Raw genomic sequence first — 17,509 nt, 5'->3', positions numbered from 1 at the left:
TAGGTAAATAGATAATAATAAAAGATAACGCTTATTATCAAAAGAAGCGGTATATCTTAAAAACGTTAGGTGTGGTGGTTTTTCGAGATTTACGGGGCGGAAATCTGCGTGTCTATGTCATTGGAGTCTGTGTGCCAAATTTGATTGCTCTAGCTCTTTTAGTTTCTGAGATCTCACACAGACGGACGAACAGACAGACGGACATGGATATATCAACTCGACTGTTGATGTTGCTGAAGAATATATATACTTTATAGGGTAGGAGATGCCTCCTTCAGCTTGTTTTTTTATTCGATCATTTTTAAGTTTCGGTTCCTGAAGCAATTTGAAAGACTAAGAAATCCAAAAAAAAATGTTAGAAACCTTCATAAATAAATAATATTAACGTGATAGTTTGGAAAGCTAAGCGCGAACATTTGCTTTGTTTCAAAAAATAGTCTACCGATCGACTAAATTCTAATGTAGGAACTTTCCGTACATATTTGTAAAATTTTGGGGGAAAATCACAAAAGGTTCTGTTTATGATCCTTATTTCAGAGTCACACAAAATTAAGCGCACTGGCTCATTTCGGCTCGGATCATGTTATTTATATAGGTATATATCAAATGTTAATTTCAAAACTAATTGTAGGACTTTTTTAGAATACCAATTGCAATATCTGCGGTTAAGTTGCTGCTGTCTTATATTCCAATTTGTCTGTAATACGCGTAATATGGTCTAATACATTTAACTTTAATGTGCAATTGCAAGGGTGTTGGCAACTCTTTAACAGTTCCTTTCGTCATGTAATAGGTCAGAGGGCCTGCAATGCGAGAGTGTGTGTGTGAGTGTACGTGTGTGCGGCTGTGCCCGTGTTGCCTGTGTTTGTGTGTGTGCGTGCTTGTGTATGTGTACATATATGTGTTTAGGAGGCTGCTAGGAATTTAGTGCTATAAGCTGTAGGCGTGAGCATGGCATGCAAGGGATACATATTAATGGAGCGTATCCGTATGTAATGTATATGCTCTTAAATGCAGCTTACGTGACGCTGCCACACGACGCACACAGCCAAGGAGCTGGCAGGATAACTGGCAGACAAGAAAGAGATCGGAAAGGGGATCTTGGGAGGGGTCGAGCACATCCTGGCCAGACAGCCGCTGCCTGGCAAAGCTATTGCAATTTTTGGAGTGCCCATGTGCTGCATGCAAATCTTAGCCCTGAACCGGCAAATGGCGACTGCGTTCTATCCAGCAATGGCTTCGTGCCACACTCACACACGCACACACACACTTTTACACACTTGTGTAACAGATGAGATGCTTGCGATATAAATTGTGGGTAAAACGCTGCAGTGGCACATGTAGATATTGCAGTAAAATTGTGAGAATTGGATTTATACCATTAACCACTGGACTCGAAATACTCATGACGACTTGTTGTCAGCAAGTGAAGCGATCAAAAGCTGTTTCCACTAATTAGCTGTGGTTCCCCCTGCTTCCACAAATCCTCTTCCAGATGCTCCCCAACCCCCCTGCTATTTCTCCGTTCTGCACAATCGACTCTCCAACAAATTCACGCTTCGCAAAAGCATTTCAAACACGTTCGAATGCGGTTATCGCATCTGCTTGACTACAAAATACCCTTTGGACAGACATGTTGAATGTTGCTTATGGCTCAACCACGTTAAGCGGCTTTAGTGTAAGCCAGTTAAATAATGACGGTCAAATTCCATTTTTCCTGTAGTATTGCTAGTTAGTATTTCGTCACTAGAGCGTTCTGCCGTCCGCAGTGATTCGAAAGTGATGTTCCACTTTATTCTATTTTTCAAATATAAAAATATTTCCCTAAAATAACCAGAAAACTATTGATATATCAATTTTTTCAAATTTAATTGAACTTTACATAACTTTCTTTTTGTCAATTTATTTTTTAATTTTTTTTTTATTATTATTTTTTTTCATAACAATATCAAGCGTCTATTGAAACAACTATAAAGATTAAAGAATCTCTTGAATATTTATTTGAATTTAAGGTAGCTTTATTTTTTAAGTGTATTGTCAGAGAATCTCAATTTCAGCTGGTTCATAAAGTTAATGGGGCAAAAATTTGGCAATTTTGTGATGTCGCTAATATGCCGGTTCACACTTGATTTGAAGGATGTGAAAATTTTATATCTATCTTCAATGATCGACTAGGCAGACAGTTGAAAAATTTATCATTGTGATGGAAATATGGGGTATGGGGGCTTTTGGACTGATTTTAAGTTGGTTTTCGTATTGTTTTGCGAACAACAAAATTCAGTTAATGTGTGTGTTGTATTGTGCTGTGTTGTGCGAATGCTGCAACCCACATTATAAATGCAAAATTCGCACTATAAAGCGCCGGACTTGACGTAGCAGTACAACCAAAAACGTTGCCAATGACGTGAAATTCAACATGAACATGAATTCAGCAAAAGTTCAGTACCAGTATCCAGGAATTGTGATGGATGATTGTTTGCATTTCAAAACATTTGTGCGGCAGCCCTAATACCTTTGGTTTTTATCCCCTATCTACACTTCCTCCTTATTGCTCTCCTGTTCTCGTGCTCCCCTGTCCTCCTGTACCGCTCTATTGTTGTATATGATTTAAAACCCTGACTATTGCCAAAATGCCGAAATTCATTAAACAAAATTTCATGTGCATGGCTAACACTGCGAAGTTTATTCCAAAAAGCGAGAAAACCGGTAAAAAAAAAAAAATAGAAAAGGGGGATTACTAGTCGGTATTTAAAGTGCATTTGATTGCACATCCTGGATACTGCAACTATTGTTAATTATTCTAACAACATCAGAATATCCAATGCCAAGGACTAAATGGCTATGACCCCATGTGCAATTATTGAAATTAAATGTACCAACTTATTAAAACTAATAGAAATTACTTCTAAAATAAGTAATTGAAATAATTATATTTTTGTTTACTTACAGTTCAGATTAAAATGGGAATTGTTAGAAATCATAAGAGCAATACATTCTACTAACTAGACAAAACTAGCTAAAAACTAGTCGGAGAGACTATAGTCGAGATCCCGACCATAGGTTACCCTTTACTTATTTCAATATACATAAAAGTACGACTTGTCCGATTTTGATGCGGTTCAGTTGAATATTAGATAATTATAATAGATAACTTTAATTGCCACAAAAAACCTATTCTTTTAAATACTGTAGGTGTGGTAATTTTCACGGGGGCGGAAATGGGCGTGGCAGAAATTTGAAACAAACTTTATCTGCGTGGGGTATATAGAAATCTGAGCCAAATTTGGTTACTCTATCTCTAATAGTCGCTGAGATCCTTTGATCAGATGGAAGGACGGACGGGTGGACAGACACACATGGCAATATCGACTCGGCTGTTGATGCCGATAAAGGATATACATACTTTATAGGGTCGAAGATGCCTCCTTCTCGCTGTTACATACATTCCAACGAACACAACATACCCTTTTAGCTATTTTTTAAGAAACGGGTATAAACATTTGTTTATATGGAAAATTAACTTTAAATGTAAAGTGTAAAGTAAAATGTAAAATATTTAGATTGTCTCAGAATCGTTTAATTTATATATCTGTAGAATATCAGATCTTATTAATTATGAAGTTTGAAAAAAAGAAATATTTTATCAATTCGAAACTTAATTCCAATGGAATATCATCGACATCCATAGATTACTTGAGTCTGCTACTGAATTCTCTAGAGCGAAATTGAAGTGTCATTATCAAATTATAAACCTTTATATTTTAGCATAACATCGTCACAGCTGTAGTTTGTTATAAGAGCAACCTTAGAAATTGCTTTTCAATCCTTGCTTTGTATTAACAATGTTAATATGCTTTTACTCTCTCTATCTGTATCTCTTCCTTTTTCTTTTTCCTTCTCTCTTTCTCTCGCTAACTATTTGCCTGTCATTGTGTTTCTCTTTCAGAAATGGAAAGTGCACCACGTAATGTGCAAGTGCGCCCTTTGAGCTCATCCACGATGATTATTACTTGGGAGCCACCAGAGACGCCCAATGGACAAGTGACCGTAAGTACCTGGCATCAAGTACGCATATTAATCAACAACCTATACACAATGTCCAACGACGACAACGACTCTGACCCCGACTCTGACACGTTGTCACAAGGAGAGGTCAATTGACGTTAGCCCAGTGTGTCAGCCAGAAGAGAGAAGCAGGAGAAGTCAAAAAGGAAAACGTTTAAATGCAAATATGCGAACGAAATCAAAGCCACACAGTTAGCCAGTTTACTTCTGCTCCTCCTTACCCCGTCCTGCTGCTTGCTGAAAATCCTTCAGACAAACATCCTGGCTGCCTGTGGAGCACATTGACCGAGCAAAGTGCTAGGCCGCAATTGTTGTGGTCTCGATTGCTGTGCGTCGTCGTGGCTTCGTGTTGCAGCTGCAAACTGTCCTTACCACAATGCCATAATTATAAAGTTCGCAAAATCGGAGACCACAAAACCATATTTCATTTCTGGTTATCAGCTTCCCAATTTCAAACAGTTTATGGCCAAACGATTGCGTTGCCACAGCGCTTAGATGAATTTAAATTTATTTTTGAATCAAAAGATTGTGGTTAATAAGCCTTTTAATAAAGTTGATGTTAACTAATTTGCTGCCAACAGGAAGCTATATAACTGTTAAATAAGGAATATGAGGTCAGAATTTAATTAAATAAATTTTGAGGCAAAACATTTATACCAAATGTACATAGCATGTGTACGTGAATATGCACTCATTTTCTCTATTTTCGTTATTGTCATTCAAAGGCAGAGTTTTCTTAAACTGTCTGTCTGACTTTAATTCTAATTGCCTGTAAAAGCATTTGGTTCTTAAGTCTTAGAAGTTTCTTCTCCTTTGTATCTCAAACGTGAACGTTTCTGCTGTTAACGTTGAATAAAGCTACGAGGGGAGTCTGATCAGTTGTTGGCCTAACTAAAATATACAAAAAAATAAAAATAGAATCGTCATCCGACTGAATTTTACTCATTTCTTGAGTTTGCAATGCATACTTTGCATACAACCTGAAAATTTTATACTCATACCATTATGTCATTCCAAAGGGCTACAAGGTGTACTACACGACCAATTCGAATCAACCGGAGGCCTCTTGGAATTCTCGAATGATTGACAATAGCGAATTGACAACCGTATCGGAGCTAACACCTCATGCCATTTACACGGTCCGTATCCAGGCGTACACCTCAATGGGAGCCGGTCCTATGTCCACTCCGGTTCAGGTGAAGACACAGCAAGGTAAGTGACATTGCACCCTAATTGATTGCCCAATCAAACCCAATTACTTGTCACACACAAACAAACACTCCGAAACAACGCTCGCACTCAAACCTAGTCTTCGATATTGAATGTCAAATGTGAAATGCATCGCTGGGAGGTCACTGAAATATGGACAATTTAATTGATCGAAGATTATACCACTTATTTAATTATAATTTCAAATGACAAGCGAAACGTGTTTAGAGTCACTCAAGAATATTATTAATCATCTTTACCTTGTTGGCATCGTTATCACGTTGTTAAAATAAGCTGAGAAAGTCAATAAAACGGAACTCTTCATTAATTAATTATTAGTTCTGATAAGAAAACTTGCCTTACTATATTATTCTGAATGAATCTTAAACGAACGTTTTTTTGTCGATATAAAAAATTATTGAATTAATATTTGATTTTGAATTTTAATTTATCTCTAATAAAATTAAATTGTGGGTGTTATGTTGTGAGATGCTTGGCAAGGCACTTATGATCTATTTCTTAAAGACAAAACACATTTCTTTCACACATCTCAATTTTTTTTTTTGCTATATACTAAGCAATCATTAGGCATAGTTTCTCTTTTGAATAAAAGGCATTTATTTCATTTACCTAAGAAGTTCAACATACTTATAAATGACTGCACCGTGGTATGCGTGCGTTTGTGCGTGCATATGTATATATATATATATATGTATAAATGCATATGTGTGTGCAATGTGCCTGTGCATCCAGCAAATATTCATTAAGTTTGACTGCCGAAGCAATTGCATTTGCCGTACTTTGATATGCAGCTTTGTGGCCAGGTGGGGGACAAGTGTCTGAGGGGTGATAAGGGTAGGGACTGTAGGGTAAGTGTGGGTGTACGGCGTTTGTGGGGTGTACTGGTGTGCTGTGATGCGGCCAACAGTTTATGGTCTGACTTTAGATTTGTTGTATTTGCCGTATTTGTTGCACTTGTAGCGGTTGCCTAATGCGCTTAGCTTTATTTGTGCCAACTCCTGCCTGACTAACGAAGGGTCCTTTGTGCAACACAGGATTACTTGGATTTGCATTGGAAATTGCAACTACGAAACCATTCAAATTTCAAGTGTAAATATTAAATTTTAAAAAATATATACATGTACAAATACAGGAAAGACTTTCAGTAAGGTAATTTATTAGATTAGACAAGACAAGTCAAACGAAATGTTAGGCGAATTTTAAATAAGTTAACTAGAGTTAAAGATTTATTTAGTGCCAAGAATCAATATCATAATTAATACAGCATTTAATCTTACTATGTGCTCAGCTCAGCTAAGATCGGTTATAGATTATAAAATGTCAATTTAAATCCCATTGATTGATTATTTCCATATATCTCTTTTGATTTTTGTATATTGAGATAGTTAACAAATAACAAATATAATTACCTTCAGTATTAAGATGCACTGTGATTGAAAATAAATCGTTGTCATCAAATTGATTGGAAGTAATTCATATTGAAAAGAAATTAGAGGGAACTACCTTTAAATTCACAAAACAATAACAATATTATTTCTCTGGAGGGTATATCAATCATTTAAATCAAATCAACTTATTTGCATTTGTTAGACCAGCGGAATTTGGTCAAAATGTGGACAGGTCTCTTGTTATAGCGATGCAAACACATTTAAAAACAAATTCAATCAATTCCAAAGGCGGCTTTAACTGTGTCCAAGTACGTGCGTGTGTGAGTGTATCTGAATCATCATATAAGAACTGGCATATATAAATAAATGCCACATTGATTTGTTTGTATTTTATTTAATTTCCGTAATTTCCGTTTCATTATTACCAAACCAACCAAAAACCGAAACCAAATATATGCGCACGTGGATGGATGCTCCTGGGTATCACATTGAATCTGTGAATTTGTGTCTCTGCTTGTGTATGTGTGTATGTGTACGGTGAACGGTGTACAGGTGTGCCATCACAACCGAGCAATTTCCGGGCCACTGATATCGGCGAGACCGCAGTCACATTGCAATGGTCCAAGCCGACGCATTCCAGCGAGAATATTGTCCATTATGAGCTCTATTGGAATGATACATACGCCAATCAGGATCATCACAAGTGAGTTAACAATCAGCTAATTCAGTATACGCGTACAAATAAACAAATATAATTAACTAATATCAACACTTACATTTACAGGCGCATCTCGAACTCTGAGTCCTATACGCTAGATGGTTTGTATCCTGATACCCTTTACTATATATGGCTGGCAGCACGTTCGCAGCGCGGCGAGGGCGCAACCACGCCCCCAATACCAGTACGCACCAAGCAATATGGTAAGCGATTAGTCTCTTGTCTAATTTCTAAGTTAGGTTCCTTAAAACCAACAAATCTATTAAGCCGTAGCAATCGTACGAGAATTTATAGCTTAAGAACAACAAAAAACATAAATATAACAGAAATATAATTTTTAACTATATGTAAACATATACAATTTATTATATATAAATATCCATACATATATTTTTAAAATTCAATGCCATTGAAATGTAGTTGATTATTCGTTGAAACCCTTTTATATACAGTTCTGCGTGTGTGAGTCTGTGTATGTATTGTGTGTTATGGCCTTCACAAGGAGTCAGGTAAAGCTCAACGAGCGTATATAAAAACCGTATGGGTGTGAGCTGTGTATGTGAGAGTGGGTGTGAAAAGAAAAGTGTGTTATGAATTGCACTGTCCTGCCTTTAATTATAATAATTTCTATATCTATTTCGTTATGTATGATATGTGATTGTACTCGTTTCTTGCAACTTATTTATATTAACTATCATATAATTAGTACCATTTATATTACATATTATAATATACATATACACTGGTCTAGGCTATACTTAATTACACATGTACAATATACACATAGTTACTTTAATTAAGTTATATACCAAGCATTCACATACAACAGTCTAGTTAGGCATACTATCGCATACAAATCGCAATTATACAAAACCAAACTAGACACAAGCTCCAACTTATAATACTTAATCAACAGATCATAGAATATTGTATTTTCAATTTTACTTCAATTAATCTATTTTTGTTCTGTTTTTAATTTAAGTAATGCTGAAAAGCAATACTAAAATTGCTCATTAGGGAATTAATATATCTTCACTTGCTCCATAAAAAGTACCTAAGTACTTAGAATCGGTAAAATATCTCATATTTTACTTTAACATAATTCTAAAGTAATCAAAGCTATTATGAGAGTTAAATATATCCGATCCGCATAAGCAACTTTCATAATGTTCTATATTCTTATTATTATTAATTAGTGAAACTTAATTAAATATATATGCAAACTATATAAATAAACCCATCTCCTCCTCATAAAGGGTTTCTTTAATTTAATCAAATTTGATTTAAAAGTTTAATGCCTAATTTAATTATTTCATTGTGAGCCAATTAAACGTCTCTTATAAATCTGTAATCTGTTGATAAAAAAAACCCACAACTCAAAATAGAAACATGCTAAACAGCACCACATAACAGTTACAATTACTATTACAACACCAGAGAAAACAGCAACATATTTAGATGTAAAATTACTTTTATAACGAGACATAAAATATGAGAAGCATGAGATTAAATATGGTATTAATTTGCATTCAAAATTTATGTTGCTAGTGTTCAATTAATTATGCAAATGATGAGAAAACTAAACTAAATGCAAGCCAACAATTTCTAAGCATGTATTGAAATTTTGCATGCAACTTCAAACTGCAACATTAACCACAAAACCGAAATTCGTAGACAATACTCACAACTTCTCAACAGATCTGTGTCTGTGTTTAGTAATAGATTTTGAAACGCGAAGAGAAATGTGAAATGAAAATGGAAATGGTAGAGAAAATGAAAACGGATAAGGAAGTAGAATTATCTATGCATTGTTGTATCCATCACTTTTGGTTTTCATACTTGCACGTTTTGCATATACGCATGATTTTGCTCATAATTAAAATTTGAAGTGGTTTCAGTGAATGTAGTGGCTTTACGATTGTTTTGCGGCTTTTTGTTGAGCAATAAGGAATGAGTTTGGCATTTATATTAAATTGACTTGTTCCTTAACTTTCAGTTTTGAAATAAATTATTTCAAATGTCTTATACACATTTAATTATTTTGTATTTGTTTCACCTTCACTAATTGGTATATTATTACTGTGCCATTAAATAAGTATGCTGAATTACTCAAAATATATATAAATATACCTATTTTTTTAAGTTTTAACTGAGTCTAGAACGGTTTTATATGTAATTACTCTAAGCTAGCACTTACAAATTTTAAAACCACATGGTTTATGCAAATTAAATGTTTATATATCTCAATTGCCATGTGTGTCTTTATATTGCCTTTAAATTAATCTATTTAAACCTAATAGAAGTACATTTGATTATTGCATGCTTAATAAATATTTTCTTTTTAGTATCTAAAATATGCTTATGAATTTATTTGTCAATCTCTCGTAGCTTTAGTATATATTTAGTAATTACTGTATATGCAATTTTCAGCTGAAAATCGTTACCAAAAAATATGCACAATTATTTCAAGAGAAGCTTCAAATGAGAACTTCGAGCTTCTTACAATGCAAAAGCAACTACAACATTATTTGCATAAACCATTGGACTTAATTACTTATGTCTTGACTATATTTGAGTTTATTTTGATTATTTAATATACCAATTTATATACTTAAGCCTATCCATTATGTCATTTATTAAAAATTTCGTTTTGTGCTTTCTTTCGTTACATGTTTTTCGTTTTACAAACATTTATTTTGTTTAAACGCTAATCGCTGAACGCTATATCAATATAATAACAAAAAAACTGAAAACTAAATAAACTTACAAAATTTTGGCTTTCCAAAAAACCAAATCAATCTCAACTATCAAAAAAAAAAAAAAACCACACAAAATACGTACCGTTCCCATCTATTATGTAATTAGTACCAGGTGCACCGCCACGTAATATCACGGCTATTGCGAACAGCTCGACAACGATCTCACTTAGCTGGCTGCCACCACCAGCGGAGCGCTCCAATGGGCGCATCATATACTATAAGGTGCTGTTCGTGGAGGTGGGTCGCGAGGACGACGAGGCGTCCACACTCACATTGAACATGACCCAAATAGTGCTCGATGAATTGAAACGCTGGACCGAGTACAAGATCTGGGTACTCGCCGGCACCTCGGTGGGCGATGGTCCGCGCTCCCATCCTATAATAATACGCACCCAAGAGGATGGTATGTATGCCAATGACAATCTTACCTAAGCGTAAGTTTAACTCAAATCGTATTACTTATGTTTTCCTTATCATTTACCATTATTTACCATTAACTCATCTTATTCATACATTATCATATTAAATTATCAATTTAATTAAACTGTTATTTATTAATTAGTTCAGTTAAACCTAAAGTTACCTATATATCTCATACTAATCAAACAAATTTTTGTACAATTTTTGAATTTTGATAACGAGCATCCAACACAGGAGCTGCCGGAACGCAAAATGGAGCGTTTTTTCGCCTTTCCTATGATTTTGTTTCTGTTGAAATCAAAAAGTTGACTTTTGTTCTGTGTGTGTGTGTGTGTTTATTAACAGTAAATACCATACCATATATTAAATACATTTGCTGCAAACACATATTTTTTTGAACGCAGCAGTAATTATTTAAAACCTTTGTTAAATCTTTGTTTGTAGATCCTTATATTCATTAATAAAATATTCAAAATTTCCGAATTATTTTGTTTTAATAAAAAAAACAGGTTTTCTGTAACGACAAAAAAGTCCGACAGGTCCATTGAGAAATAGATAAGATTTTTTTCTAATTTAAAAGCTTTTGTCAGAAAAAATCGTATCTTCAATTTCTCTACTAAATAAATAATGAGATTTTTCATGTCCAATTCTGTGTTTCTCCTTTTTAAATTCTTCAATTTTATTTTTAATTTTCTTTTATAGTATATTAAAGCTCATTATATCTTTTAGTTTAATCAAAAACGACACACAAAAATTTTTAATTGGTTATATAAAATTGCATATTTTTTGGCGCAATTTTTGACTACTTTTTTGCACTTGTATCTCTATAAAAAAAAAAAATGTTCGAAAGAACTATTTTAGCACAACTCCTATATTGTGTTTTTGTTATTTAATTGACTCTCAATCGTCTTGATGAAAGATAAACTGCATTATCCGAATTGGAAATATATTCTAAATATATAATAATTCATATTTTTTGATATAATGCATTCAACTTTTTTGTGGTAATTTGTATAGCACCTAAAGAAAAAAAATCAACATGAGCTCTGTGTTTTTGTAAGCGCACCAAATATAATACTGTTACTACTACTCTTACTACTACTATTACTTCTACTACTACTATAAATACACAACTATCTACTGCAAATATAATCTACCAAGATTTTATAATTTCTGGGAATTTAATTAGTTGATTGTTGTTGCTTAATTTATTATTTTATTATTTTGTTGTATTTACTGTGTGTACCCGCAAAAGATCCACATTAAATATTATATCTATTTATTTACATAATTAAATATATGCAATTATAAATGTAAACAAAACTCCCAACAGGCCTAAGTAGGTCATTGTTACCCAAACACACCTCCACTTACCCCGAACCTCCTGCATTGCCACATTTTTGTTGTTGTGTACCTTTGTTAAATAATGCAAACAACTCATTGCATTTATTTACATATTACATTTATTTTTATATTCTTGCAGAGGGTTTGCTTTACAAAGTATTTCCGACGCTATTAGGCATAGCATATATACCTTTGTATATTCTTACTTATTACTTGCAGAGTTGCGTTAACCTTTAAATGAATGATAATTTACAACATATATCCATATTAAAATTAGAGATATTCTATCGTACAGACGTACATAAAAACCATTTATAGAAATCCTGTTTGTTTTTAGAGATAACTATTATAATTTTTAAGATATTTCTATGAAAATTATCTCACTCGGATCTTTTCTATTGCTTTTTAATAAAAATGCTTGCTTTCTAATAAAAAAAAATGTGTCCTATTTTTGAATCACTTATTTCTTGTGTATGTCAAATCTAAAAAATAGAAGAAAATATTGAGAATCGGTTATCGGTTTAAGTTATAAACTCAAATAAATAAATTGGAAATCATATAGATATTGCAAAGTACTATTAAAAAAAAGAGATTCGATTTCCGAAACTGCAAAGATTCAAGTTTCAGAATCCAAAAATTAATAGCTCGTTAAACTGCACTCTGCAAGGGTATTAAAAAACCGTAGATACACAGTAGCCCCTTTTTAATTTTTTAATTTTTCTCATTTTAATTCATATACTTCTATCTAAATACATATATATATATATCCACATGTATGCGTACACATATTCAGTAACATTTTGCAGCAGCTCGGTGTAATATTTTGAGCCCAATATTCCTCTCGACTTTTGTTTTTTGGCACACATTTTGCACTTTGCAGCCTACATTACACTCTCTGAACATCCCCGCCTACGTCCCAATATGCTGTTGCTGTTGTTTGATTATTGTACTTATTTATTATTTTATTTTATTGTTATGCAAATAAGCGGACAGAACACAGCAACAACATAGCAAAAATCCTTAAATTGATTTTCGCACAAAAATTATTTGATTTTTGTATTTAATTTGCATTTTGTTGACACATTTGATTAAGTTTTATTTGCCATACGCCATCACCTGCATGTTTACACAGTTAACACATTTGCATCTGGTTCACAGTTTTTGCCACTTTTTTTACGACTAGCATTATAAATATGGGTGTCTTTTTGTTTGCTCACTACATGACACTCACCTGAGTTGAGCCCGCCATTTGTAAAATCAACAATAAACCAATTTTATAATATATTTACGATTTTTTTAGCAGAGCAACCCGAGCTAATATTTCAGAATAGATGTAGCTAATCAGAATTTTTCAGATAATTAACAACTATTAACAGTTAATAGTTGAAAAAACGTTGAATCTGAGAATAACTTAGTCTAAATCTTAAACCTAAACCTGCACTAGATTTACTAAAATTATATGAAAATGTCAATTTTCATGTTACAACTGAAGAATAATAATAATAAATGTAAAGAAATATAAGAAATTAGAAAAGAAAAGAAATATAAGTTTTACGTGCTATAACTGATTGAACTATTTTTTTTTAATAAACGCAAAATATGCTTTTTATAATACTTTTTGACAGTTGACTTCCATTACAAATGTTAATTGGGAATTATAAAATTTAGTAGATTGAAAAATGTAAATGTTTGGAAGTACATAAGCATCAAATAATAATTTGTTTTAATTAAAGTGAATCGATATAAAGATCAAATAGCCGTGTTAATCAGTTTTGTCAAAATAAATGCTCAAAGTCTTAGAAATACTTAACCAAAGAATCTGGAAACTTTCCAATAAAGAGAAGATAGTATAGATTCATCTTCTATTGCATCCTTCATAATTTCAATTTATAAAAGTTTCAGTTTATTTTTTACTCCCTCTAACCATATAATTTATTTATAAAATGAAATACACAACTGCTTGTCAACTTGCTTGTTCAAAATACTCTTCATTCTTTCTAAGTATCACTCAATTTAGTTGTTTTGTGTTTGAAAAATGGTTGTCACAATAAAAAGTGTTGACTCACTCACTTAATATAATTTGTTAAACATAAGCACTGTAAATGAAATGTACTTAGTTATTGTATAAGCACCTAGTAGTACGTCAAGTAAGTTAAGCTATAAGCACACTTCAAAACTCACTTTAATTCTGTACTTTAAGTAAGCACTACAAAAAGCACCGCAAATCTGAAAACTGGCAGCACCTTTGCACTATTTCCAAATTAAAAGGCAGCCAGATTAATACGTATATACTTAAGCTATGCGTATGGCTACTTAAATCTTCATCTTATCACCTGAGCAATGCATCTATTTAAAAAAAAAAAAAAAAAAGAGCACATCAAGTTGTCAAGTCAGCACAGTATACTAGTCAAAATCTTCTCGATGCTCATTTGTATCATCTACTACTTTATTTAAATTGTACTCAATTAAGCACAGCCAAATGAGTGTATATGAATAAATGTATGTATGAGTACGTGAGAGAGAGTGTGTGTGTGTGTGTGTGTGTGTGTGTGTGGATAGTAGCTGCTTGTCAGTTAAAGGGTCATCTCAAAAGTATACTAAAATATATATTTTACCTACTTCTTTCATTCCCTTTCTTTAATTTTAATTTCGTTGGTGTTGCGCTTGTTAGCTGAGCTTGCCTTTCTATGCGATATACGAAATGCGAAATGCAAATGGTACCTGCCAAAAGCTGGGCACTTGCTATATTTTTTTTCGTTTTTTTCATACACTCTGAGCTTGCTGCAAATTCGTTAAGCAGGCAGCAGTTGCCCTTTTGTGTGCTGCAGACACACACGCAAGACCAACAGGGCATCACAAGCAACTAAAAATATATTTATAAAAAACCGACAATCTAACAAAAATATAGTCAGATTGCAGATACCCCGGACAGATTTTTTCAAGATTTTAGGAGTTGATTTGAGGTTTTTTGCACTGAGCTATTTCTTTAATCAAACTATTCAGCTGCAATTTAAATGATTTACATTTAATTTCTGTCATAAAATGAATCCTTAAAAAGTTTATTTAAATCAAATTAGTTACTGAAATCTTGCGCTCTCTATTTTCGTATGTCCTAAAATTTTACTGAATGGCAGATAGACGTTTAATATCCTTCCATGTTTGCAGAATATTAGCAATAGTTCCTAAAGAGGATGATCAAATTTTATTTAAAATTTAAAATATAAATTTTATTCTAAAAAAATGTAATAAAAGTTAACAAAACCTGTTGTAACATTTTTTTAATCTATAGAAAACACTAAGTACTACACTGTACTTATATGCCTTTTATCATTGTGACTATGAGGTATTCAAATGAGCACCTCGAGCATTTGTAACTTGGCTTAGGATGCGCTCGTTTCCCAATTCTTTCTATTCAGCACAACACAAAAAGCAAAAGAAAAAAATATAAAAAAAAAATTAAAACACCTTCCAACGGCAGCATTTTAATTATTTTATATACTTTTAGGATGCTCGAGTGTGTGTGGGTTTGAATGCATGTGAAATGACAAGATATAGACAAAGCTGCAGTTGACATGCAAGTTGCCCCTTAACCTGCCCAGTTCAGAGTGCTACCTGGCAAACACTAATGAAGCATAATTTAACATTAGTGCTGCAAGTTGCATTTGAATAATATATATATTACAAATTTTTAATGAACTCAGCTCACAAAATAGATATATAATTATATATAAATTTAGTTAAAATTTAATAGTGAAATCTAAGTAAGTTAAGTAATTCTAAGTTCTAAGCTAATTTTAAATCGTTTTAAGCCTTACAAAATACCACATCATATGTAAAGCTTAATAAAAAACCAAAATGAATTACAACTGCAACGCTTTTTGTAGAGTGTCAAAGCGGGTGTGCCAACAAATATGTACATTTTGTATCATATGTATATGTATGTTTTGTTTTGTTTCAAATAACTTTCGACACGAATCATTTATTATTTCTTCCCCGTAATAATTGCATTGAATCTGTATACTGTAAACTAAAAAGCTATATCTTATATCTTCTTTCATATATATTAAAAAACACAAATATATCTTTGCTTGGCCACTCGCACCTTGCACTACTTGCTCTGTTTCGTGCACCTTTTTTTGAATGCAAACTCGAAATGGAATACAAATTTTGAAAACTTTTTTGATGTGAATACAAAATTATTGCGAAATTTGATTTTTGAACGCAACATTTAATGGATGGTGGTTAAATTATTAAAATTATAAAAAATCATTTTAAATCTATTTAGAAAAAAAGAGTGAGTATTTTATATGGTTTGAATATAATATTTAAGAATGCCCAAACTAGCAACATATATCAACTTATGCTATATATATTTATATATCTATAAATATATTTATATCATACTATTTTTGTACTGGTCTAGAATTTTCGACCAACACTAAATCTTAAATCCAATCTCTTTTTTTTGTTTTTTGAAATGTTTTTTCTATTTCAATAAAAAAAAATAATAATAAAATATTTTTAAAGCTCATAAAGTCAGCGAGGATTTTTGTAATAAGGCTCATGACTTTCTAACCAAGTCTTTATTTCCATTTTTGGATTTGAACTAAGTACATAACACTTCTATGTCTTTTATTTTGCACACTAATCAAAACAGTACAAAACGTTTTTGAATGCTTACATGTTTGTTTTTGCCAGAACAATTCTTCAATATGAAGAATTGGGGAAACCATAGATTCTGGTTTCTTTCAAGTTTTTTGTGTACAAACTTTTTAAACCTACTCTATAAGTATTACTCTCTAGCAAGGTATAAAATGCACTTCTTATTCACTTTTGTGCACCTACTGAGCAACCACTTACTTCTTTTATATACCTACCTAAGAAACTACTTACCTTCCCAACTATAATATACATATAGTACATATAGCATTTAAGCAGCACTTTCTTAAAATGTATCCTATTTTTAATATTATTTTGAATTAATCTGTGATGTGGTGACTTTGACTTGGAGCCAAAAGTTCGTTCTGGTTTTGTATATTGCTCCTAGGATCTAAGGCAACTTTAGCGACCTTAGTGTTAACTCTATAGTTTTATTTATGTCTCTTGATATAAGCTACTTAGTATTAAGGGCCAATAAGCCTACAAATTATAAACATTACTTAAGTTATCTCTAAGAAAGCGTACGTATTTGAATAGTCCGCTCAAATCCTTCCTATTTATGTATACCTTAATCTAATCTATTGCTTCTTCGTCGATCGTCTATAGTGCCTGGAGATCCACAAGATGTTAAGGCGACACCCTTAAATTCCACCTCAATACACGTCAGCTGGAAACCGCCACTGGAAAAGGATCGTAATGGCATCATACGCGGCTATCACATCCACGTTCAGGAAATGCGAGATGAGGTGAGTTGTAGGACTCGAAATTTGGAAAAATAACAGTTCACGTTGTTAGTACGGTCACACTGTTTAATTTTAATTAATACTCATTTCAGAATATCCATAAATAACAAAAAATCCAAAAATTCAAATTTTAAAAACTTCCAAAAATACCAAGTTCTGGATTGTGTCTTTCATTTGACTTTA

General features: G+C 32.6%; 1 protein-coding gene across 1 annotated transcript in view; it reads left to right on the top strand.

The window, feature by feature from the left end:
• Positions 1-17,509, top strand: part of LOC117781060 (tyrosine-protein phosphatase Lar) — a 123,166-nt gene that overhangs the window by 98,149 nt on the left and 7,508 nt on the right. The window contains exons 10-15 of the mRNA XM_034617780.1: positions 3,947-4,047; positions 5,085-5,277; positions 7,236-7,386; positions 7,468-7,604; positions 10,267-10,563; positions 17,190-17,329. Coding sequence (XP_034473671.1) covers positions 3,947-4,047; positions 5,085-5,277; positions 7,236-7,386; positions 7,468-7,604; positions 10,267-10,563; positions 17,190-17,329 — 1,019 coding nt within the window. The remainder of the gene's footprint in view (positions 1-3,946; positions 4,048-5,084; positions 5,278-7,235; positions 7,387-7,467; positions 7,605-10,266; positions 10,564-17,189; positions 17,330-17,509) is intronic.

The sequence above is a fragment of the Drosophila innubila genome (assembly GCF_004354385.1).
Source record: "Drosophila innubila isolate TH190305 chromosome 2L unlocalized genomic scaffold, UK_Dinn_1.0 4_B_2L, whole genome shotgun sequence".
In the NCBI taxonomy this organism is placed as follows: Eukaryota; Metazoa; Arthropoda; class Insecta; order Diptera; family Drosophilidae; genus Drosophila; species Drosophila innubila.
This window is presented reverse-complemented; position numbering and strand designations above follow the sequence as displayed.